Here is a 25,102-nt window from a genome sequence, read left to right on the forward strand (position 1 = left end):
TTAAGCAAAAACTATGCAAAGGATTCCCATGAAACTTGGTAGGGGGCTTGTACATGGGCAAAGAAACCATTTTGAATTTTGGCAAGGATCAGGAGTCTTTTTTTTTACTACGCTCTTTTTTTAAACAATTCTAAGACGTGGCATATTTTTAATGTTTTTACCGATTTCCAAGGCAGTAAATCATGGATTTGTTGGGGGGGAGAAATCATGCACATTTATGTGACTGATATCGAGCAGATTTAGATGTGGTTTCATAGGCTTTTGGCTTTTATCTGCCAAGGCACAGTAGTAAATTTGCTGCGAATCCAGACATATGGGGTGGATCTGGAATTTTGTTTTATCACTGAGAAAGGGCCCTTAGCAGAGGTATGTGCTCTACAGAGAGCCGTTCTAGTCTTAATATGATTCACAGCAGTTTTATTTATGTGTTTAAGATGTTATGATATTGTCTCCGTGTCAGTTTTATGTCGTTAACTTGTCACTCAATGTTATTGCTGTGTCTAAATCTAAATCCGGACACTGATTGAGCATTATCCACAGAAAGCTCTTTCTCTCGATTGAATGTGTAAAGTAATTCATTGGAAACAAGTCGCGATCACAGGAAATATACCTTCATGTAATTGATCTGATGAACAAGTGAGCACGTTGTTTGCTCACTCACACATTCAGCAGACATGGAGCAACATTAGCATTCATTTGCGTATGCAGGAGACCAGAAATATTGAATCTACTTGTAACTCTGTTTATGGTCTCCACCCACTCCTGGGGAACATATCGTGAGTTCTTGCTGCTAAATGCTGCACTACAGTGTCTGCACCAGGTAGTTGATTTGTCATTGTGTCCACTGCCGGGCTAATATGCTAGCCTACAAGCTGTTACTATATCACATCATATTATATTGTCTCTGGGTGTGATTGTGTTCGTTCAGAAGAAGAAAATTATTCAAAAAAATTACATACTTGTTTTTGCCTTATTATTATAACAGTATTGGACAGATGTTTACAGAACAGCTGGGTGACAGATTTATACATTAAATTATCGGAAGAATTGAACTGTGAAATATGGAACTTAAATATAGACGTTTCAGCTCCTCCTACAGGGATCCTTTTTTTTTATTTCTATGTACACTCAATAGGGGGCCTACCTCCTCCAAGGCCCAACAGAAACCACAGTTCAAATCACTGATCCAGATTTTTAGGTGGACCTGCACAAAATTGTACATTACATCAGTCCTGTGCAGTACAAATCCTTTTTCATGAAGTTTCATGGGCAACTCACTGGGAAATCAAGTAAATGTTGAAAAGTCTCAGGTTCCCCCCCCCCTTGATCCAGATCCACACCCAAATGTAATGGTGCTACTCTGAGCCACACAATATCCTTCCACTTAGTTTCATGGTAATCTGTCTTTTTGCATAATCCTGTTCACCCAAGTAAATATTCAAGGAGGTGATAAAGCCACTTTTTGGCTTTTTCAGTTACATTTTCTCATGCATCTTTTTTTCACTGATTCAATTTGACAAAACTGAGGAGAGTCGACAGAATAAATAAACAACGGGTCGATTAACAAACTGCTGCTTTTTCTAGTTGACGTCAAGTTTCTCTAATTTTACACTGTAGTGCTTCAGAAAAGTAGCCGATGAGACCGTCTGCGATCTCCGTAAGTAATATGACCTTGTATAAGCAGAGTCTCCCTGTTGTTTCTCTGGGAGAGAGCAGATGGTGTACATTGAGTTTTTCATTGAGAACCTCTGCTTGCAGAACATGACACTGAGGAGAAAGCTGGCAGCAAACTAAACCAGTAAAGTTATAAAAACAGGAAGCATTAAAACGCTGTGCAGAGCTGAGGGGGATAATTCTCCTGCCAGGTTTGTCATTACGAAAGACTTATTCCACATTAGACGTTGTCATCTAAGTCATTGTTAATATGAACATATTGATTACAGCAGCCTTGAGTAAAAAATGTATAACTTATTAGGGCTGTTTATTCTTGCACTGCAGCAAACCCTGAATACCCTGCCAAAAATATAAATATACAAACAATTAGACGTTTTTTCATCTGGAATTTCATTCCATCATATTTTCCCTTTCAGAATTCAGGTGGCAGCTTCCAGATTTGTGCTGTGAAACACAACAGTCAACCTCTTCTCAGGTAAATGAGGTCTTTCGGGTGCTCACACAGCCCCGGTGACAATACTCGCAAGCCCATTCACTTCATCACTCCCCCTTCTATTGTTATTGGTGTTCCATATTCAGCGTTTTATTACTTATCACCCTGCAGTTTTTCATATCAGCCCTTGTGTGCTGATCAAGGAGCAGAGTTTTCCTCTTGTGTGGATGCTTCTCTACTTTGTTGTTTTTATCTCGGGCACACGTATGAAAAGGGCCGGAGGGAGGGAGGGAGAGGGGGAGAGGGAGAGAGAGAGAGTCAACACTGTCTGCTTCAACTCATCTCGCTGACTGACACTGAGGTATCAGGCAGGGGAGAAAGAGAATATTTTATCTGACATTGTCACTCTCTGTAGGAAGCTCAGGGAGGCCCCGCCTGCTGTGACACACTTGGTGGTCAGCAGCAGCACTGCACGTGATTGTGAAAGCTCTGCAAGACGCGCTGGAGCCACGAGTCTAGAGTGAAACCAAATCTGCCTTTACCAGCAGTGTGGGCTCTGTAGCTGCTGTTGTGCCTTTTGATCACATTGTAAAAAACGAGTGCAGCGGCCGTTCTAAAGATCGAACTGTTTGGAGTGGGCTGTTTGCTTCGGCTGGGTGATGCTGTTTGCAGATTTCTTTATGAAACTGTGAAAATGAGCTATGGTCGATGGGATTCTGTTTTTTTGCACCGATTCAGGAGTGCGGTTTATGTTTGAGTTCGAATGATTTACTTATTTTTCAAACATTGCATGTCGGCTACTTCAGAGGTCTGTTAAGCAGTCGACACAATATTCAGACCCAGGTTCACAGCTTTTCAAAATTCAATCTCTATGATTTAGACTGGTATAAAGCATTACAGCAACAAAAACAACCTTTATGTTCAAAAAAATTACCAAAAAAGATGTGATTCAATGCTTATTATTACAATTATCTAAATTATCTGGCGGGAGCAAACTGCCCCTCCCTCACAGCAGAACACTTATCACCAGTTTATTTTAAATGTATTTGATATTCAATGCATCTCATTCAAATCGCTCCAAATTTGATTCTGCACTTCCATGGATCATTAACAGATAAAAGGTGTAAAGTTGATAAGATGAACGGTTTGCTAGATATTTGTGGAATTAGAAAGTAGATGTTAGACTTAAACTTTTGTTTGCAAATCCCTAATCAAAGCGTTTGTTTTCCTCAGGTGTTCCTGTTGGACTGTCTGGAAAAACGACTTAATCATCAGATGTCACAAGAGGCTTTGAAAGTTGTCGACTGGTTTGGATTCAATCACAAAGAGAAGAAAAGAACATGGGCACGTCACTGTTTCTCTTGGTTGCCGTCTTGGTCGCGGCCCGCGTCATCCACTGCCGCACAGTTTGCAGCCAAGCTTCACTCAAGTGGCACCTCAAACAGCAAACAGTCCAGATGAACTGGACCCTCGTAGGAAACATCTGCAGAAACATGTCTGAGTGCTGGGACTCTCATGGGAGAGACGATCCCAGGGGGCACCTGCTCAGCTTCCCGCAGATATGTCCACTTCAGCTGCAGCACGGGGACAAACTGCTGATGTCCGCCGATGAATCGCTCAAGTCGTACGGCATCAGACTCCTCAACGTGACCGAGCACAGCTTTGAAAGCTGCTCCGCCAACGGCCTGAAGGAGGATCAGTTCCTCCTCCCCCGCAACATAAATGAAAGTGTGCAGGCGGAGGCCAAGTGGCTTGTCCCCGGCCGCCATTTCTTCATCGCGCTGCACGAGGGAGACGCGCAGCTGTGCAGGCTTGGCTTGAGGCTCAACGTGTCTGTTAAACCGCAGCTTTGTCAGGCCTCTCCTCTGCTGCGACTTTGTTCGGGGAACGGCATTTGTCAAACGGACCTCTGGGAAGGCGCCTACCACTGTCGCTGCCACCAACACTATTCCGGGAGGTTCTGTGAAAAGTTTGACGCGTGCCTGGATAACCCTTGTAGGAACAAAGGCGTCTGTTTGAGCAATGGCTCCGCGGATCCGAACCACCGAACGTACAAGTGTCTGTGTCCTCCACATTTTACAGGTAAGGACAGAAACCCACTCACCTGCTTTATGGAGCCCTTATAACTTATTTCAATTAGAACCAAATCCAAAACTATTACAACGCCCCATTGATTTTTAACTTTGTTGTGCTATCACTTTAAATTCGTGGTAATTTGATGGAGTGAGTTACATCTGCAACCCCTTCTCTGGGGAACCCATCATGTTTGTGTATTTGTTTAAACTCTGATTGATGCTTCTCACAGTTTTACTCTCCTGGGTGTTGCAGGCGGGGGGTGGGGGGGGAGGAGAGAGTTGAAAAGTTGTCTGTTTCCACTTTAAAAACTGAATCAAGCTGCCGTCTTAATTATATATTTATCGGACACATAACGTTTAAGCTATTCAGCAAAAGCCCCGACACTCACACGCTATACAAACACAATTAATATTAAAGCAGCTTGCCTTCCAAATGACTCCTTCCTTAATCTCTTTCCTGCCGACATGTACTCTCTCCGCAGCAGCATCATCCATAGCAATAATTTAATTTTCCTTTCTTCAATTAGGAATTCAGATAAATAGCCCCGGAGTTGTGCGCCTGCATTGAATCTCCAAATTCCCTTTTCTCTCTGTGTTTATGTGTCAACGGTCAAAGTAACTCACCCGTTTGTTTCAGGCCTCAACTGCTCCGAAGTGGAAGGGAAGGAGAACTGTGACAGCATTTGTGAAAGTGGGAGATGCGTTCAAGTGTCGGCGACGTCCTTCAAATGCATCTGTGACTCAGGAGTTTCAGGTGAGTGGCTCTCATTCAGCAGGTTGAATGTAAAACAATGTCATTTGCCTGGAGGGGGGGACGGTCCCCACGAAGGTCTGAGATTGAAAACTCCAGAAGCCATTTCTCAAGGAAGATCAGCGTTTTCCTCATGGGCTCTAAACACCGATTTCCGCTTGATGTTATATTGTCATCGTAATAAATGAAGCGGCCCCTTCAAATCAAAGACCACGTGTTACGAGCGGTGACATGTGGCCGTTAAAAGCCGCGGTCAAACTGCTGGTTAACTGAGCATGACACGTTGATAAAAAAAAAAAAGGGTTTTACAGCAATCAATTAAAGTTAAATTTATTGTTTATTGTTTTTGCAGAGCTTATAAAATCAGAACTTTGATACTGGACGACTTCTGGGAGCCTGGAAGAAAAAAGTACAAGCATGGCTCAAACATTAATAAGACTTCAAGTTTCATTGTTTAATATGAGATGGAGCAGGCAAAAAAATCTGTTCATCTGATTTCTACTTTTTCTAATTTCTACAAATCTAAACCACTGCATGTTAAGCTGATGGTTTGATCAGGTAGCTACATCGACTTTCACGACATATTTTCCTTGGGGCAGCCACTCTCTGTTCCCTGCTCTGTGCATGAGACAAATTACTGAAGGCTCACGTACATGCACTGGCACTCGCGGTGAGCTTGTTAATGAGACATTATCGCTTCACCCAATATTTAGGTAATGAGTCTCCGCAACATACAGTTAGGTTAATGAGTATCATGCACAAATGGGTTACAGGACCTGGATACTCCTCGGGCTGCCCTGGATCTGAGCGGCTGCTGAGAAAACAAGCCTGCGAGGAACTTTTTCTTGGGAGTAAGAACTCCAGGTGGCTCCTCACACTGATTCATTGTGTTGTTTGGAGCACATTTTGTCCTGGCAGCATGCTTGAAGTGTCAAAGCTTTGCCTCTTCCGGTCCAGCCCGTGCTTTCAGCTTATTATTTTGGAGATGTGGTTTCAAGGTTACTTCCAGTGCTGTCTGGCATCCGTTCTTGTAAGAGCAGATTAAGGCCATGCAGGAGAAGAGCATCGGGAGTGAAGGGTATAGACACTTCACAGGACGTATTTACAATTTAAATGAGAAGATAAGAAGATAAATTATGATGTCGTAGAAAAGGAATAATATTGCTTTGCCTTTTATCTAGAACCAAACCAATATGGATTTTCTGGGGGGTGGCTGATGCTGATATTCATATAAGAGGAGGATGATAATCAGAGTTCATGTGTGTTGATTTACATTGAATTACTTGCGAATATGTTTTTAAGAACTTGCATATGAACTTGAAAATCTGTACTCTTTAAAATCTATTACAACATTTGTATGCTTCAAATTACATTTATGGCCCCAAAATATGCCCAAAACATATGCATTCGCTTTAGAATTGTAGTTTAGTTTGGTTTAACGGATAAAACATACAAAATGTTTGAATAAAATGAAATCACCATTAATGCAAGTTGAACTTTTAAATACAGAAAGTAATGACTGAACATGACCTTTGGTAAAGAAACAAGTGGGCTATGTAAAACAAAATCCGCGCCTGTTCACTTTTGAGATGGATAACTCCTGCGATTCACATCAAAACACAAATCGGTAAATTAAATGCAACCTCTGCTTCGACGGCTTTTATCTAATTGGCTGTAATTGCTGCCGCTCTCTTAAGTAAGCGGACTCTGCTGGACGCTTTCGCACAGTCATGGTGTCCTCCTGTCCCAACAGCTTCTTGGGAGTTCTGTGGAGCTTGTGCTTCCTCCACCTCCCTGCTGCAGTCGCCTCATTAATCAACTGGAAGTTAGTGGCTGCTCCAGCGCCGGCTGCCCTCATAGGCCAAAGTCTATGCGCACAGAATAATGAGCCAAACTCATGGGACGTTTCAAATGAGATTTTCTTTTGATTTGACTCGCCTCTGCGGTACCTCTCGGGTATTTGTTGCCAAGTATTACCATCTTTATGGGGCCATTTCCATTTGGTGTAAGGTGTTAATTGGTTTCGCAATCTTGATGGAGGTTATATCAATTTTTTAAGTTTAATTTGGACTCTGTATATTCAGCCATTACCATTGTTGAGCTATTTAATAATGTACTGACAAAATGTTGTGTCTCTATGTATATAATATCGCTGCACTTCATAATCACTGCAATAATGTGGGTGTTGGAGATGGAGATCTTGGGTAGAGATAAATACCTGCACAAATATGAACGATCATAAAAACTGAAATATCGAATGCATGACCTAAACCAAAATGATTACACATTAGGACATTTTCTCCTGAGTGCAGAAAGTGCTACAGTCGTTATCTGTGTCATAAATACACACGGCAGATGGAGCTTTTCCCCTAAAACATATATTAGTTTGTGTAGATGCAACTTCTTGTGGACCAGTTATGAAAAGTCAATTTCTGGTGGAAAATGAGCTGAGGCAAAAGCAAGCCCTGAATTCGTACACCGTAAGATTGATGCCCACAGAGGAGGCTATGGGGGAGCCTCTGGGACATGAGCACTTGTATCAGCAGGGGGATTAAAGAAAATATGCAAAGAAAGACTCGCCGGAAAGATAAATGTGTAGGCACCTTGTGAAGAACACAAAAAAAGGAAAACCCTCACTAGGGAATAACATCAAATTTTATCCACCTTGAACCTGCAGTGAATTTGGTCTAATTTTATCCTTTGCATACAATGTCAGTGCAGCGATGGCCTGTCTCTGGATAAGCTGCTGGTGTTGTGCTACTGCAGGGTTTAGAAAACCAACGGCTACTGCTTAATTTATAATTACTTTATTTTTGTAAAAATGTTTAGAGCACCGACTACTTTATAATCCTCCATGAAAACCATTTCTATCGCATTATAATAACTTTCTATTTATTACTATATATCTCATTACTTTAAAAATCTGAAGTCGTTTCGCCCCGCCCTAGTTTGAACCGAATTTTACGACAGTTGACAGTGGATGCAGTTCTGCTTTTGTCCACAGAGGCGCCAAAATCAACGAAAAAGTTCCTTTTAGCTTTAAAGACTTATCTTTTGGAGATGGGAGAAACTTCCAAGAAGACATCCATTAGTGCAATGCTCCCCTGATCTTGGCTTTAAGGCAGAATCAGAAGCCTCTCCTCAATGGAAGTTTGCAAAAAAAACCTCAAAAGGACTCTCAGACTGTGAGAACGAGATTCTCTGGTCTGATGAAACCAAATTTAAACAGTTTGGTTTCAATTCCAAGCATCATGTGAGGAGGAAACCAGACAGGAACCTCAAAGTAGGTTCTTCTGCTGGTAGTTTCTTCCATTGCCACACAGGATCTTGGGTCAGATAAGCAAGTGTCTGAATAATTAGCCTAGTTAGTCTTTTCTGCGTCAATGTCAATGTTATTTCCATCAGATGAATCAAACTCTTCATATGTTAATTATTAAATGGTTCGGTTGTTGGCCGATGATGTGACACTGCATGTACAGTTGCCTTTAGTGAGATGGAAGGAGTATTTGCTTCAATTGTACACATGCATAATAACTGGGGATGGCACACGCCTCTGTCCTGCGTAATTATTAATGCACCACGTCAATCACCCCGTCCTCCGCGGATTACAAGTCACGTCAGTCATTTCTTTTCAGCCTTTGAAGCTTTTTCATACATGTCCAACGTTACTTTCCATTCCAGCCACTTGTGTGTACATGATGGCTTTCAGCAGATTCTGTGACCATGTGATTGGCAGCTCCTGCTCATCATAGCTCGTGTAAGTAAAACCCATTTCCCCCAATCTAATGAAAAGTGTCACATTGTCTTGTCGTCCAGGACCACCTTGCGAGACGAGGACCTGTCGTCCAAATCCATGCAGAAACGGTGGCCTGTGTGAGGAGAGCCCCGATGGGATTGCGTGCCGTTGTCCAGAGGGATTCTCTGGCCTCTACTGCGACTCCGGGGCCGACTTGGATTGCACGTCATACGCATGTCAGGAGGAGCACATTTGCGCTGCAGGGGAGCGTGTGAGGACTCATTTTCCCTTATTTGTTTTTTTATCTTGCGGGATATAAACACGAAATGGCACATGGAAAATTAATATAGTGTCTTAAATCGAGATCAAATTGCTTCATTCCGACGGCTGCGTTGGCAATTAATATTTCCCCCTGAAGATGAGCTCGGGGAAAGAGTGCTTGCCTCCTCTAGCATTTTTGATTGAATGTCCCAGCGCATATTTAAGTGCCAGTTTGAAACGGCTCTCATCAAAAGCATTTGTAATTGGATGCCTTCTGCAATTTTCACCTTTCTCGGGGAACGTTATTGTTGTCATGCAGTCGGCAGAGGAGGGAGTAGGTCCCGACGTTCAAGAGGATACACTGGAGAAAATGCAGTAATGGTCTAATTGCCTTGCCATGACCTTTGTTTTGTTCATTACAGTTTTCCAAGTGCTACACATTTTCACAAGCCGCCTTAGAATAGAATCCAGCGCACTTAAAGGCACACTCGTCAAAAATAATGCCTCATATCGCTGCTGCTTAACATAAATATCTATCTAAAAATTTAATTTGAAATGTAAATCCTTGTTTGACGTTGAATTACATGGACATTAGCATTTATTAGCCTGGGTATCTGACTCGTATATGTTAGTGTAGATATCAGAAACAAATAATGCCTATTGATAATATTCCTGCAGTTACTGATGTAATTTGTGTGTGTGGGTGTGTAATCTGACCCTGTTTCCCCGCTGCTGACGGGCGACCTTGTTTGTTTCTGCCCTTGCATGCAGGCCTCTGAATGTGTGTGTGCAGATGGTAATGTGGACGCAGCGTGCAGGAGGCAGCGGAGCCCGTGCAGCCCGATGCCATGTCGCAACAATGCCACCTGCGTGTCCAGGGGAAGTCATTATGTCTGCAGGTGAAAAACACACAGAGGCCACTCTCACGCATCCCTTTCTAGATGATTGCGAGGTCTGGTGAATGCTTGGTCCACTGCGAGTGAAAAGAGATGGTTCTTCTTTGTCCACCTTTTCAATGTGATTAGGATTTCAAAATGTTCTCAAAATACCTGTCAATCAAACCTCCAGCTGCATTGCTGGCAGGTAATACTCTATGTTTTTGTATTTATTGTAAACCCCTTCCAGGTAAAGGGCTCATACATGGATCGTATTTAAGTATTGTGTGTGAATCCTGAGCCTGATGTAACTTCATCTGGGCCTCCTCCATTAAACATAATTATAAACCTCACTAAGCCACATCACTGTTACACTGGGTGACTTGATACCCTGCACTGTTTTGACTTAAAGTTCCAGTGTGAAAGATGTCGGTGAAAGGGATCTAATGGCAGAGATTGAATATGTAATAATCCTAGGGATGTTTTCGCTAGCTTTTTTCCTCCCAATTATACAAATTGTTGTTTACTTTTATATTTTAATACTTTATATTTACATCAGGAGTGGGTCCTTACTATGTAGGCCGCTATATATATTTTTTTTACAATAGTCCAAAGTGAACAAACTAAACACCTTTTTTAAGGTCTGCCACAGGTTCTCTTTCATGTTTGGAAAGGGAGGGTGAGGTGAAGGGTATTCAGCTGCAACATGCAACTTCACCACTAGATATCACTAAACTCCACACACTGAACCTTTAATCTGAATAAACCGAATTGCACACTATATGTGTATTAATCCGTGTAAGCATAAAATAGTTCCCAAAATATATAATAGTTGCTCCCGTTTGGGTATGTTTTGCTAAAACTACACTGCCCCTGACATAACTTTATCAAATTAAATTGTAACTTCTGGTTTGTACGTGTGACTTGTTGGCAAGACGACACTCCCTCTGGCTTCAAATAGCTTGTTTATGGTGAAGAGGGAAAAACTTGAAATTATGTGATAATATAATTTTTAGACATTACTGTCTAACGGCTTTTTAACAGACCGGACATGAATGATATTGTTGAGTCACTCCTTGTTTTTTATGAACATGTTTGTGAGTCTTCTGCACATTTATTAGCCTCTTTGTTTTATATATCTGCTTTAAATTCAATGTCTTTTAAATCCCCTTATTAAACTGGACCAGATCACAAGACTAATGAGTTTTATGTCAGCACATAAATTCTGGTCTTCGCTCTCGGACTCAATAATATACAATACAGCTTCAGCTGAAACTTGTTTGGGGGCTTTTAAAAAAATAATGGACAGACAGTACCTGAATATTTATTTTTATTCTTTATTTGTCATTTTGGGCCCTTGTACAAACTTTTTAATGGTGAGAACTTTAGATAGAAAATAATTAAGTGAAGGACTTATTATCTGAATTAGGCATCAGCAAAATAAAGAGTGATTTTCACATTTGTAGGAAAGTATAATCTATGGTTTGTAATGGACCTTAATTTGTCTTGATATTCTATCTCGACCCATTTGGCATTTGAAGCTCTAATTGGTACACCCTGCCTCTCCGAAGGTCCGTATCGCAAACAGGTCATAGAAAACTAAATTATAACCCCTCGTGTATCTTGTAAAAGACAAAGAAAATATGGCTTGTTAGCGCCCACTGCTCCGGGGGGAATTGATTTTGATGACACCAACCTCCTCCCAACAGATGCCTGAGAGGATTCTCTGGGAAAAATTGTGAGGAAGTAATTGACTACTGCGGGCTGCTCAATATCAACTGCCTAAATGAGGGATTGTGCTTGAGTGTAATTGACGGATATCAGGTAAGTAATTCAATGTTTCAGTCTTAATTAAATACTCTGAAGCCTACAAAATATGACTCACAGGGCGCCTTAATGGGGGTCAGGGAATGAGCAGGAGGAGAACACGGTCAGAGGCAGAGCTGTGATCCACACCGCATATACAATACATCTTTCGTTTGAGTAGAAACACTGTAAAAAAGTGTTTTGCAAAAGCTATAGGTTATAATTTGACTCATGAATAAAAAAGAAAACAGAATTAAATATTTATAATGTCATTTGATTGTCTGCAATACAACAATTTGTGTATTTATGTTTAATATTGTGTATCGTACTGTTTAAAGTACTTTTTTTCCTTTTCCCTTCAGTACAAATTATGATCGCATCATACATTTAATATTGTAATAATCTCTATTTTAATATTTAATATATAAATCTTATCAGTTGTATTCTATTTTCATCATCCTATTCATTTAATTAAATTATTTTTATTTGATTGTTCAATATTCTGTGCTAGAGTCCTATTGTTCAATTCTCATTGCCTGTTCATTGTAAAGCCATTTGTAACATAAATATATAGAAATGTGATACATACATATGTAATATAATATATTTATGAAAAGTGCAATCTATATTAATGTGTGTGTTTTAAAAGTCAAATTGTAATAGTGAGCCTGTGGGCTACTTTGAACTTCCCATTAGAAACATTACAGTGTAAATAGATAAGGGGATCACCCCTGGGTTTTAATATACAATATGCTTTTGTATTTAATAGCATTAGCCCTTTAGTCTGTGACCTTCTATACATGGGGACAATTATCATTAACTTAAATATTTTTTCAATGAAGGAAAACACACACCAGTGTTAGACAATGTCAACACACAGCTGTAATCCAATTCTAACCCATTAATCATGGTGGGTATGTGGACGCTTTGCTCAGACGTACAGGTTCTGGGTTAATTTGCCTCTCTATTGCTCACTCGCCTCAAAAGTCTATTCTTTTTTTACAACACCTGAGACTGCTCCGTAATGCCCATAGCTCCTAATTATTCTCCATCAATCGTATTCCATTAGCGTGTTGTTAATCTCAAATCCACTTTCAGATGCTTCAAGTTGATGTGCCTCCTACCAGGGTCAGTCATCATCAGAGAGTGTAGCTCTTTTCCAATTGGCAGTTTCTGTTTTTCTTTTTATTTATAGTTGGATGTGACTTTACTTTGAATGTGAAAACCATTGGGTTGTTCGTGTAAGGACGGTCGGCCCCTTGTCACGAGGAGGAATAAAACTAAAGATCACATTAAGCTGATTTTATTGGTCGATACACAGAGCGGTCCAGTACATTGGATTTGATATAAAAAAAATTACTGAGGTTAATTAATCAGTTTAGCTTAAAAGGGTCAGTTCACCCATATTTGAAAAAAAATCCCACCTCCAATACCGATAAGGACAGAGTATCGAGCCATGCAGATACTCTATGTCTGGATTTATGTCAGGTTTTTTATTATATCGATCCATGAGACTATTACCTTCACCGTAATAGGATTTTATGTTTGATGATGTCAACATTTAGAAATTATTTCAATTTTTGTATTTTTTTATAATGCATATCTAATGGAAAACCATTACTTTATATCACCCACTACTGAGTGTATGTTCCAAGATATAATGTGTAACATTTAAAATGTCTAAAAACGCCCAGATGTATATTTTGATTGTTTATACTTTACATATCTAAAAAGTTAACAATTTCCAAACCCAGATAAATCCCCAGTGTTTTTCCTTCCAGTGTTTGTATTGGTCACCCAAAATAGATCAGGATCATTCAATGCCGTTTGAAAACAACAACTCCCATGATCCCAACCTGCTTCGTGACATCATCAAATTAGGTGTTTTGTTATTTTGATTGAGAAACCTCTTAGCAGCTGGAGATAGATAGTTGTTTAATGCTGTGACTATCACAGAGTCCATCTGCTTCCATCCTTTTGAGCTAATGGCAGACAATCGGAGAGGTGAACCTCAGAACCTGAGCAAATTCATTTCCAACGCGGTTGGGTCTGTGTGGGTGTTGGAGAGAACGTGAGGAGATTCGTAGTTTGGGCGAACTGACCCTTTAATGTGAGGACTTTTGCAGCTCGATCAGATGAACTGGGTGCACAGTAGGGATGGGCGTTCGATTAAATTGTCTTCGTCGATCGTCGGGAGAGTTAATGACGAATTTTCGATTAATCATTAATATTTTCAAGTTCAAAAATTCACTATTTATAAGCTACATTAAAATGCATTGGGAAAAAAAAGCGTGTTTCCTCATTGAGATCTTTATTACAAGATGAACAAAATATGCGCTGCCGTAATCTTAAACAGCGGAGCCGACAGCTAGAAGCCGGTGCTACTAAACACAACTGACCCTCGTTTTTTTTCCTCCAAAATAAAATAATAATAATATAAAAAAACAACAACTAGAGGTTTTGCCAAATGTAACTCAAAACTATCAAACAAGGTACTGAGTCGAGAAAGCTTCATAAAAATAACCAGTAACTCACATACAACTTCAGCACCAGCCTACGGATTTGTGTTGAGAAAGATGAGCATGTTAAACTGCTCTGGGGTCAGACGCGAACGCAGTGACCGTCAGTCCAGCCGCCGAAAAACCCGCTCTGAGGGGACTGACGTCGCCGTGATACACAGGTAGCTCCGTGCTAACTTGGCTAGCCTGGCTGCGGCTCCGGAGTTTGCGCTCCCCTCGTCCGTGTCAGACAACGCAGGCTCCTCGTCTCCCCCAGCCTCTGGGATAGCTTCGCAGTGTTGGCAGTGAACCAAGTCATTTTTGAATGACTTGGTTCGCCGTGACCTCTTCATGTTTACTTTGGAAATGGAACTACACGGTAACTCGCAGCCAGTCGCAGGTAACTGAGTAGGACTGTGGCGTTTTTTTCAAACACTGCCCCCCCGTGGTCAAATGTGTAATTAGTGAATTCCTCGATGAAAAAATGATTTCATCGAGGAAATTCTTAATGATCAATTAATCGATCGTCGATTAATTATGCCCATCCCTAGTGCATATTGTTGCCATTTTATCTTTGCTCCCCAGGCTAAAAAAGGATACGCTCCCTCAACACTGTTTACACAAGTGTGGAGGAAATAACAACAAGCACCCTGAAAACTGCATGTCAACAACTTAACCCTCACATTTGAAATCCAATGTTCTAGGTTGGATCTAAGACAATAATAACATACAGGCTGCTGTGATACACACTCACTATAACACAATCTTGCTCTGTTTTCCTGCAGTGCGTTTGTGCCGCGGGATGGATTGGGGAGTTTTGTCAGTATGTGGGCGATGCCTGTCTGATACGACCGAACAGCTGTTTGAATGGAGCCACGTGCATCACAACAAGTCAGCCGTCATCTCCCCCAGAGTACACCTGCAAATGCCCCCCCGGCTTCACGGGTAAGATAACTTTTCATGGTTTTTGACTACTTCCCATACTTCTGTGTGTCTGTCCGTTGGCAGGGTGCACCGATCGATTCGCACAAACCCTCGTGGGCAGGTTGCTGGAATGACTGATGAATGTTTGGGAAACAACTGACATGCCACTGACATGGCTTGACAGTTAAATGCTATTGGCAGAGCGGTCTCTTCTGTTTTGACATTTACAGACTCAGTTTTATGTTAACGTCGTGTAAATGCAGTGTATGCACGATGCACTGCAGGGATGTGAAGCAGACAGGTAGTGAGAGCAGTAGTTCTCTGAATATTTTACTCATGTAGGACAGTGACTGTGCACTCTGCATCCAAGACAGTTGACACACACACACAACTCTCATGCTGAGAGCATATCCATAAATTATAAATGCTTCTATTTTGCCTTTTGTTGGTGTGTTAGGGCAGATGGCATCAAATATTGCTTAAAATCCAGGAACAAGTCTTGAGAAGCTCATGTTTTCCATCAAACATGCATAATTCATATCTGCTAGAATGAATACACTTTTACTTTGGTCACCAAAAAACACGGGTTTCTGATTGGCTGGTAGGTGGCCATTAAAAATGTATGTTGTATAAAAAGATCAGCAATGTAACGATCTGTACTGTGACCTTATCTAAGATACACCTTACTGAGGATATACAACACAAACATATATTCTGATGCTTCAGATGATCTGTTAATTGACTGGTGTGTAGTCAGTTGAAACGGTGTTGCTGAAAACAAACATTTAGGCTGCGTTTTGAGAAAACTGCATTTTGATCATTACAGGGCAGAAAGACTGCAAAACCAATACGCAGGAATAAGTCTTTGTTGTAGCAGCTTAACTCAGTATTAACTTCTGCACTGGCTTTGCATGTGTTGGATCCTGCATTGTTCTTTCAGCTGACGATGTGACATTTTTGACAATCGGCAAACTAAAGTGTGCAGCAGCTGATACACATTCTACACCCGTAATGTATCATTTACAATTTAAAATAGCACAATTAAAAAAAGATCATGCACTCTGCGATATCCCTGTATAGACAATACATTTTTGCTGCATTTGATAGTGACTGCAATATGTAAAACATTCAACATAAATGTTACCATTTGATGTATTGTGTTGACAATGTATTTTCATATTGATGTTTGCACTTAATATTTAATTTGCTGTGCAAGTTTTTGCTAGTATCCACTTATCTGCTGGAAAACATGCCACGTTTCAGAGCATGTTTGTTCAGGCGTCACACTAGTGCTCAGTCGCAGACGTCTGATGCTGTACCTGCACTGTTCATGGGTCAGCAGGTCGACGTTGTAATAGGGGAGGCCGCTCTTTAATCGTCAGGTTTAGGATCACGCTGTCATGTCTGTGAGCTTCTGCTTTGATTAATGTTCCCAAAGACTCGAATCACAGCTGACTCAAGGGCTCCTGTTCCACAACTGACCTCTGACCCCCCCTGAAGAGGTGGCAGTGGACAATGGAATAACAGTTGATAGGAGCAACAGAGGTTGCAGTAGTTCCTAATGACTGCACACGCAACCTCAAGAAAGTGTTTGATGCAGCCTAGAGGCAAATTCCGTTTTGGACGTTTGAACTCTAAACACAAAAAGTAGCATCCATAGTTAATTACCTAACTGGAAGTGTATGAAGTGACAATGACAATTACAGGCCAGATTTTAAGCAAAAGGCCAGTTCTCTGGATGTAGCAATCTTATTTGTTTTCCTTGAAGCTTATACAGTGCCTTGCATAAGTATTCACCCCCTTTGGACTTTTCTACATTTTGTCATGGTATAACCACAGATTAAAATTTATTTCATCGTGAGTTTATGTAATGGACCAATACAAAATAGTGCATCATTTGGAAGTGGGGGGAAATATTACATGGATTTCACAATTATTTACAAATAAAAATCTGAAAAGTGTTGAGTGCATATGTATTCACCCCCTTTACTGTGAAACCCCTCACAAAGATCTGGTGCGACCAATTGCATTCACAAGTCACATTTGCAAGTCACATAATTAGTAAATAGGGTCCACCTGTCTGCAATTTAATCTCAGTATAAATACACCTGTTCTGTGACGGACTCAGAGTTTGTTGGAGATCATTACTGAACAAACAGCATCATGAAGACCAAGGAGCTCACCAAACAGGTCAGGGATAAAGTTGTGGAGAAATATGAAGCAGGGTTAGGTTATAAAAAAATATCCAGAGCTTTGAACATCTCTCTGAGCACCATAAAATCCATCATAAGAAAATGGAAAGAATATGGCACAACCGCAAACCTACCAAGAGGAGGCCGTCCACCCAAACTGAAGAGTCGGACAAGGAGAAAATTAATCAGAGAAGCAGCCAGGAGGCCCATGGTTACTCTGGAGGAGTTGCAGAGATCCACAGCTGAGGTGGGAGAATCTGTCCACAGGACAACTATTAGTCGTCTACTCCACAAATCTGGCCTTTATGGAAGAGTGGCAAAAAGAAAGCCATTGTTGAACGGGATCCATAACAAATCCCGTTTGGAGTTTGCCAGAAGCCATGTGGGAGACACAGCAAACATGTGGAAGAAGGTGCTCTGGTCAGATGAGACCAAAATTGAACTTTTTGGCCTCAATGCAAAACGCTATGTGTGGCGAAAACCCAACACTGCCCATCACCCTGAGCACACCATCCCAACAGTGAAACATGGTGGTGGTAGCATCATGCTGTGGGGATGCTTCTCTTCAGCAGGTACAGGGAAACTGGTCAGAATAGAGGGAAAGATGGATGGAGCCAAATACAGGGAAATCCTTGAAGAAAATCTGATGCAGTCTGCAAAAGACTTGAGACTGGGGCGGAGGTTCATCTTCCAGCAGGACAATGACCCTAAACATACAGCCAGAGCTACAAAGGAATGGTTTGGATTAAAGAATGTTAATGTCTTAAAATGGCCCAGTCAAAGCCCAGACCTCAATCCAATAGAGAATCTATGGCAAGACTTGAAGATTGCGGTTCACAGACGGTCTCCATCCAATCTGACTGAGCTTCATCTTTTTTGCCAAGAAGAATGGACAAACCTTTCCATCTCTAGATGTGCAAAGCTGGTAGAGACATACCCCAAAAGACTTGCAGCTGTAATTGCAGCGAAAGGGGGTTCTACCAAGTATTGACACAGGGGGGTGAATACTTATGCACCCAACAGATGTCAACTTTTTTGTTCTCATTATTGTTTGCGTCACAATAAAATTTATTTTGCACCTCCAAAGTACTATGCATGTTTTGTTGATCAAACGGGAAAAAGTTTATTTAAGTCTATATGAATTCCAGTTAGTAACAGTACATAATGGGAAAAAGTCCAAGGGGGGTGAATACTTATGCAAGGCACTGTATACTAGTAGCCTCGCCTCCTTGACATTTCGAAGGCCTGCTGATGATTGCATTTAATTCAAGTGCTCTGGCAAACGGCTTCCTAATTAGCTGCCAGCTCAGAACATGGCCAGAAACGTATCAGTGACAACTGTTCTAAAGAAACAAGGAAACAAGGGAATAAAACAAAACCCCCAAACTAAAGGGGCTTGTTATGTCTTATCAAATTTAAGAAGAAAAAACACTTATATGTGCCATGCCTGAAAAGGTTTTCAAATTCATGTGCGTTTTTCTTAAATGTGTCATTGAGGAAACAAGGAAAGACACAGTTATATTTACAGTGAAATGTTTTGATTGTGTAGTCCTCACTGAAAATCCTGTGCATACAGTCTGTTTTTATGAGGCTCAGTGCTGTCTGGGACAGACCATATATGAGAGCGGGTGTGTTTTTATTCCATAAGAGAAAAACGTTTGAAGCCTTTCTTCTGTTAAATGTAAATTAAAAAAAGTTTTTTCTTTTTCTTTTTATGATAATATTATAGTTGTATCAAAACAAAATTATCAATAGGTCTGTATTTGAATGGTTAATGTTCTGTATTTATAAAGCACTTTTATTGTCTTCATGACCACTCAAACCACTTTACAGTCCATTTCTTTTGCTAATTACAATACAATCTAAAACTTTACATAATATAACAATCGATATTGTAAAATTTGTTTTTCCTCCCCCAGTGCAGTCAGGCTTTGGCCTGTAGCGTATTCCCCATCTCGCCTTAAGTCCTGACACACTCACCTGTCAGTCAGATAAGCCCTTACATAGCGCTACATGAACACAATTTTTTCCCTCTGTTCAAAGGTGAAATCTGTTGCCACTTCAGTAATGGAAAATTGTCTCTTGCACCCTGGCAGGTCTTAGTGACTGATAGAATTCATCATATTCTGGCATCTTGGGATTTTTGTTTTGGAATTTTCACGAGCCATGCAGCTTGCAAAGGCCAATTTAATTCCGAGCTTTGCCCGGAAACCTCACAGTGCTCTATCACAGATCATAAGTCAGGATACATTACCCAAGCACTGGCGTTTGGTGTTCGTTTTTGAAGGCTTTATTTTTCATGGAACAACAAACTCTTGGCTTATGTTACGCTGGTCTAATTTACACACACTCATTAGCTTTTAATTGGGTGCATAATATAACATGTGGGGGCTCTGTATACAGTACACTGCTTAGTGAAATAAAAATGAATGGACTGTGCTAAACATTTAAAAATGTTCACCTGAAATGGAGAGAATAAGGTCTTTGCATGAATAACTTTATCTGGGAAATTAGCATCCCCGGGCCTAAAGGAACCTGCGGGTAAATAATGATTGTGCTCAAGAGCCAGAAGTGTGTTGCCCAAATAAAAAATCTTATATTCATATTGACCTCAAGACATATAGCTATTTATTCTTTTAGACTTTCTAGACATTGCTACACAAACATTTTGCATCTTAATTCACCATATTTACAGTCATTAAAGTTTTATAAAAAGAGGCTGCAGTGCTACATAAGTGATTTTATCCACAGCCATTAAGAATGAGCAAAAGCATTTCTCAGATTTTAGCAGGATGAATTTGTATAATTTGCTGCTGCGCGGCGTGGCATGCTTTGCATATAATGACCTGTAGCAACTCCCGTGAAGATGATATCAATCATAGTGTTTGTGCTGTAGCATGAGGTTGCTGCTGTCAAGAAGCGACTTTCACTACGTGTCATTGCTGCTCTGTTATTGATGATGGGACATTTGAAATTAATAACCTGCGCTGGAAGACACCCACTCCCCCATCCACATTGGTAGAACCAGCAGCTGCTGAGGCAGCTGAGCACTAGACCAGTCTCCCATCAAGCATCCCCCACCCCATTCGCTCTGTACAGGCAGGACATAGCTCATTATTAAGTGTCTGGTTTTTTTTTTTCAACAAGAAAGTCCAACCAGGACTCTGGCTCTGGCTTTCCCATGGGCTCACCTCCATTCAGCCTCTTAGTAAAGGAAAGTTTATGCCTCATTTTGGTTTCTGGCGAAAAGACAACTCTTCATGGACTGTTTTGGGAATGTTCTTGATGAAATTTATAGAAGGATACCACTTATACTTGTATGCTAAATGTTAGAATATAGAATAGACAAGATAATATAATCCTTTAGTAGTCCCACGATGGGGATTCCATGTTATAGCAGCAAAGGGGATTGTCATTTTTTTTGTAAAATATGTAAATATACACTATAGACACAAGGAAATGTAAAAAATAATATAGAGAATGTGAACAGAATCAATAAGAGGATATATCAATTTGTACGTCAATTAGTTCACTATACAACTGTTGGTCCATAGATTTCTATTCATCTTTTACACCTGAGCCGATCCCCTTGCCGTGTTTTCAGTCTGCACTCAAAACTCAAGTTATCTATTCGACACATGAGCCGCGTGATGACATCTGACTCTCCACAAGAAATAAAATAAGTGTATTTCCCCCAAAACAACTGTGGTTGCGTTTTAACAATGCAATGCACAGGTAATGAAATATGTAAAATGTTATAACTCATAAAGAGCTTTACTGTCTGAGGATCATGATGCAATTCCAATGCAACTAATTGCAGCAGGTTTTTTTCTCTCTCAGGAACAACGTGTGAGACAGAGTTCAACGCGTGCGACTCCAGCCCCTGTCAGCACAACGGCACATGCTCCCACTTGCTGGGACACTACGAATGCCAATGTCCAACAGGTATGTTGGACTATGTTCAAAACCGGAGCTTTTTAATAACATTTAAGTGGTATCTGTTAAAGCAGGCGGCCGTGCAGACCTTTTAAACTTGTGTAAAGTGAATGTTTCCTCAGATCCTCAGCCAGGGCTCCTCCAGCCATCACACTGTCCACTAAAAACCAACAGGGATTTAGATTTTACCAGCAGAGTCCCTGGACTGTGACACATCCTGCCTGCAGACAGTGGGCTAGAGAAGTCAGCTTGTTTTAAATGTAAAATATCTTGTAACTTTGTTGTCTCTTATCATAACAATAAAAATGAGAACTAGTTTGATGACATATGAAACAGCTTGGCATCGTGGGAATTGTTGTCTTCTCCAATATGGCAGATGAAAATCTACCTGACACGACTCAGGTGCTAATCATGTTCGAGGATGACGTAATGTGTTCAACTTTTATTCACATTACTCTTCAAACAAAAATGAATAATCACGATCAATTACAATTGATCAATACAAACAGTGAAAGGACAAACCCTGGCTTGCTAACTGGCTATAGTGGGATTTTCCTCCTTCATACATAATTTGCCCCAGAGGAAGAGACGGGGACAAAAGGGGATATGATTCCCTGAATATTAAAAATTGTGGCTATCTCTGGGTTTCAACATTGTTTGAAAGATTTTGGCTAATTTAAGTACACAAGTCAACAAAATATGCAACATACAGTAGGTTGTCTAGTAATATCTTTAAATTATCACATGGATCAATATATTTTTCTTTCTCATTAAATTAATATATGTAAAACCATGTTTACTTCTTTCCCACATGCTTAAGAAAAGCCCTAGAATGAAAAACCCGCTTCCCAAAAAGCTCACATTATCCACAGTATCAGTTTGCAGTGTTGGCCTGTGATTGACAGCTGAGAAAAAACACCAAGCTCTTTGCCAGAGCTCAATAATGGCACCCAAATTGTGCAAATATTACATTATGAAACTCCCATTATTATAATTTCCCCATAATTGCTCATTGTGCCTCACCGGCTGAGTCTGAATTTAGATTCAGCGACTGTAAACTGATGGACCACTTGACGGAGCACTCTGTTTTTTTGGGCACAGCTCAGTTAGTGAGTCTGGCAACTGCTCTTGCCACTTTACGGAAAGGTTTCACAGCACAGTCAGACAAAAGGCACCCTAGACTGAGCATCTCAGTGGCCAGGTGATGTTTTTTTATTGTTCTCAGTAAATGATTCTGTTTCTTTAGGACAAATGCTATATTGATGGTAATGAAACATTGTGTATGTGCACTTAATTTCAATTTAACATGAAAGATACTGGGGTCAATGATACAGGTGCTGCATCAGCCGCTGAAAGGAAGGCACAATTGAGTCTCAAATTGAGGGGACACTTAGAGGTGGCATTGTACTTTCATCAAATCATGAATTTGGCACTTCTTATAGTGTCTAGAGGCTCATGTATGCTCAACACTGGATGCGGAACAGAGCTCTCTGCCGCTCATTCTGTTCGCATTTGTGCAAGTCTTCTGAAAGCGTATGTATATGGAGGAAACAGACATAAAACAGAGAAGTACCATTGGACATCACAGGGGGCAGTGTTGCCATTAGTTCAATCAAGACAGCCATAGAACACGAGGAAGAAATGTCGACTGGCATTACGAGAGAATTTGCAAGTTGGAGATTCTTTTACCCACCTGCCATTTACAAAACGGACTCTTTTTACTGTTATCTTAGACGTACATTAACGCAGCCTCCTCCACTGTCGACATGTTTGTTGTTCTACTCTGAGCTGCCCTCTAGTGGAAGCATCGATAAACAATCATTCCAACGTAAAGAATTCCTGGAAGCATGTGGGCAATGATCGTTGCATCGCTTGAAACAGCTGTATCTCTTTTTATGGTAAAGTCTACATAAATGAGCCTTAAAATTCTTTTCAACTAACCAACTCATCAACTAGCCGACCGACTAACCAACAAACACACACACACCCACCCATATCCTGTACAACTTGTTTTATTCAGTGCTGTGTGAGGCTGGGTACTCCTCCAGCATGCATTTGGGTGAAACAAGGGGTCATTCTTTGGACAGGTTGCCAGTCTCTCTCATGGCTATAACACATTGAGAGAAAAACAAAGTTATACCTTCAGGGAATTTCCAGTTTCCAGTTCACTTAACTGAACTTTTTTTGAAGTCAGGGAGGAAGCTGTAGAGAATCTTTGGAGACACACTGAGATCTTTTCAGGAAGATTCAAACCCAGGATCTTCTGAATAACAATTCATAATGAACTGATAAGAAATTCAATCCTTCTTTTTGAGAATAGAAAACATGTAATTGAGAGCATGTTTTGAAGTCAGTCCAAACTACTTTTTTATTTGAAGATGACCTTTAATACAACAGAAATGTCATTTCCCCCCTTTTTTTTCTTGGAATGTTTCTCCCAGATGTGATGTAATTGTCCCTTTGGCCTTTTGATTTGGTGGGCATTGTTGTGGAAATGAGGGAGTGGGCTGATGGCTGTGTTTATGGGGTTATCGAATGGGAGCCTTGTATCGCAGGTGTCAACTTGAATTAGACCCACCACACCCCAGAAGCCTGTACAGTGACTGTGTGCCTCCCCCGTCACACCAGCTCAGAGCATGGGTCAGCACTGGACCCTCTTGCACTGGCTTGTGTGTGAGTTTAAGGTATGAAATTTAAAAATACTTATTAAAATGTCTCATAACTACTAAATCTTAAGTTAGATATTTTGTTGACTTGAGTACTTGCGCTATACAAAATCTTTCCAGCGATGTTAAAACCCAGAGAAATCCGCAGTTTAATTCAAGGTATTTTAATTCAAGGTATTTTAATCGGCTTTGCCTGTGGCTTTTCTTTGCCTTTTTAATATTTGTATCGGTCACTCGTAATGTATTACAATGATTCATTGCCGTTTGCTGCATATTGTGAATGAAACTTAAAGACATTACATCATCCGTGAACATGATTTGCGCCTTAGTCCCATCAGGGAGATTTTCATCAGCGATGGTGGTAGCTCCCATGATCCCACTCTGCTTTATGAGGTCATCAATCCAGGTTTTTTGTTATTGTTTTGACTTTGAAACCCTCGGTGGTGGAAGTTGCATATGAGAAAAATATAAATGTTTCACATATTTACTTGTGATGAGTAGAGTGTATTTCTGCTGTCACTGTTAATACCAAAGAGTAAGACTAAGTTGCACTTTGTGGACATGTGCTGGAAAGCTCTTATACATGTAAGAAGGTTATAAAGAGACTATAGAGTGTTGTTTGACTGCTGGCTTGACACTAATATTTGCTGTATCTCCCATGTTAACACAAGATAGATATCCATACTCTGCACACAAGCCGGTTGACTCTTTCTTTTCAGCGAGGGCCATTGCTTGCTCTTTTCTCAGCTTCCTCTGAAACACCCTCTGCAGCCTGCCCTAATCATTGATAGTGAATCCCTAACTCCCTGAGTAAACTGCTACTAGATGTGGCCAAAGTTCCATGGTAACGAAATTCCACAGGGTGAGCACTGGCTTCCCAGCCTCGCTGCTAGATCTCATCCGTTATCTCAGTAAATCTAAGCCTCTTCAGCTCATATGCCTGATCTGCTGCATCCGTCTCATCGTGAAGTGATTTTGTGAAATATAGGAAAATAGTGTTTGACCACAGTTCTGGACAGGAATACTGATCACAGACTTATGACATGATTGATATACAAGCTGTTGGATAAGCCCTACCTGACACTTAATATGATACAACAATAGAAGTGTCCTCATCAACAATACATATATAAAGGCATATGATGTTTCTTAACCCCTGTAAAGCATTCAGGATTAAGTTATGTCAGTGTATGGTTCACTTAGTCATACCAAATAATTTCTTTGAAAATAACATTAGACATTATCTAGAAATAAATGTAAAGCATTTTATTTTTG

General features: G+C 40.6%; 1 protein-coding gene across 1 annotated transcript in view; it reads left to right on the forward strand.

Moving 5' to 3' along the window:
• Positions 1-3,447: 3,447 nt before the first annotated feature.
• The window catches only part of eys (eyes shut homolog), a 159,696-nt gene continuing 138,041 nt past the window's right edge, over positions 3,448-25,102 (forward strand). The window contains exons 1-7 of the mRNA XM_053436051.1: positions 3,448-4,189; positions 4,820-4,936; positions 8,750-8,940; positions 9,702-9,829; positions 11,515-11,629; positions 14,895-15,054; positions 21,066-21,170. Of these exons, the coding sequence (XP_053292026.1) occupies positions 3,448-4,189; positions 4,820-4,936; positions 8,750-8,940; positions 9,702-9,829; positions 11,515-11,629; positions 14,895-15,054; positions 21,066-21,170 (1,558 nt within the window). The remainder of the gene's footprint in view (positions 4,190-4,819; positions 4,937-8,749; positions 8,941-9,701; positions 9,830-11,514; positions 11,630-14,894; positions 15,055-21,065; positions 21,171-25,102) is intronic.

This window comes from Pleuronectes platessa, chromosome 12 (assembly GCF_947347685.1).
Source record: "Pleuronectes platessa chromosome 12, fPlePla1.1, whole genome shotgun sequence".
NCBI lineage: Eukaryota > Metazoa > Chordata > Actinopteri > Pleuronectiformes > Pleuronectidae > Pleuronectes > Pleuronectes platessa.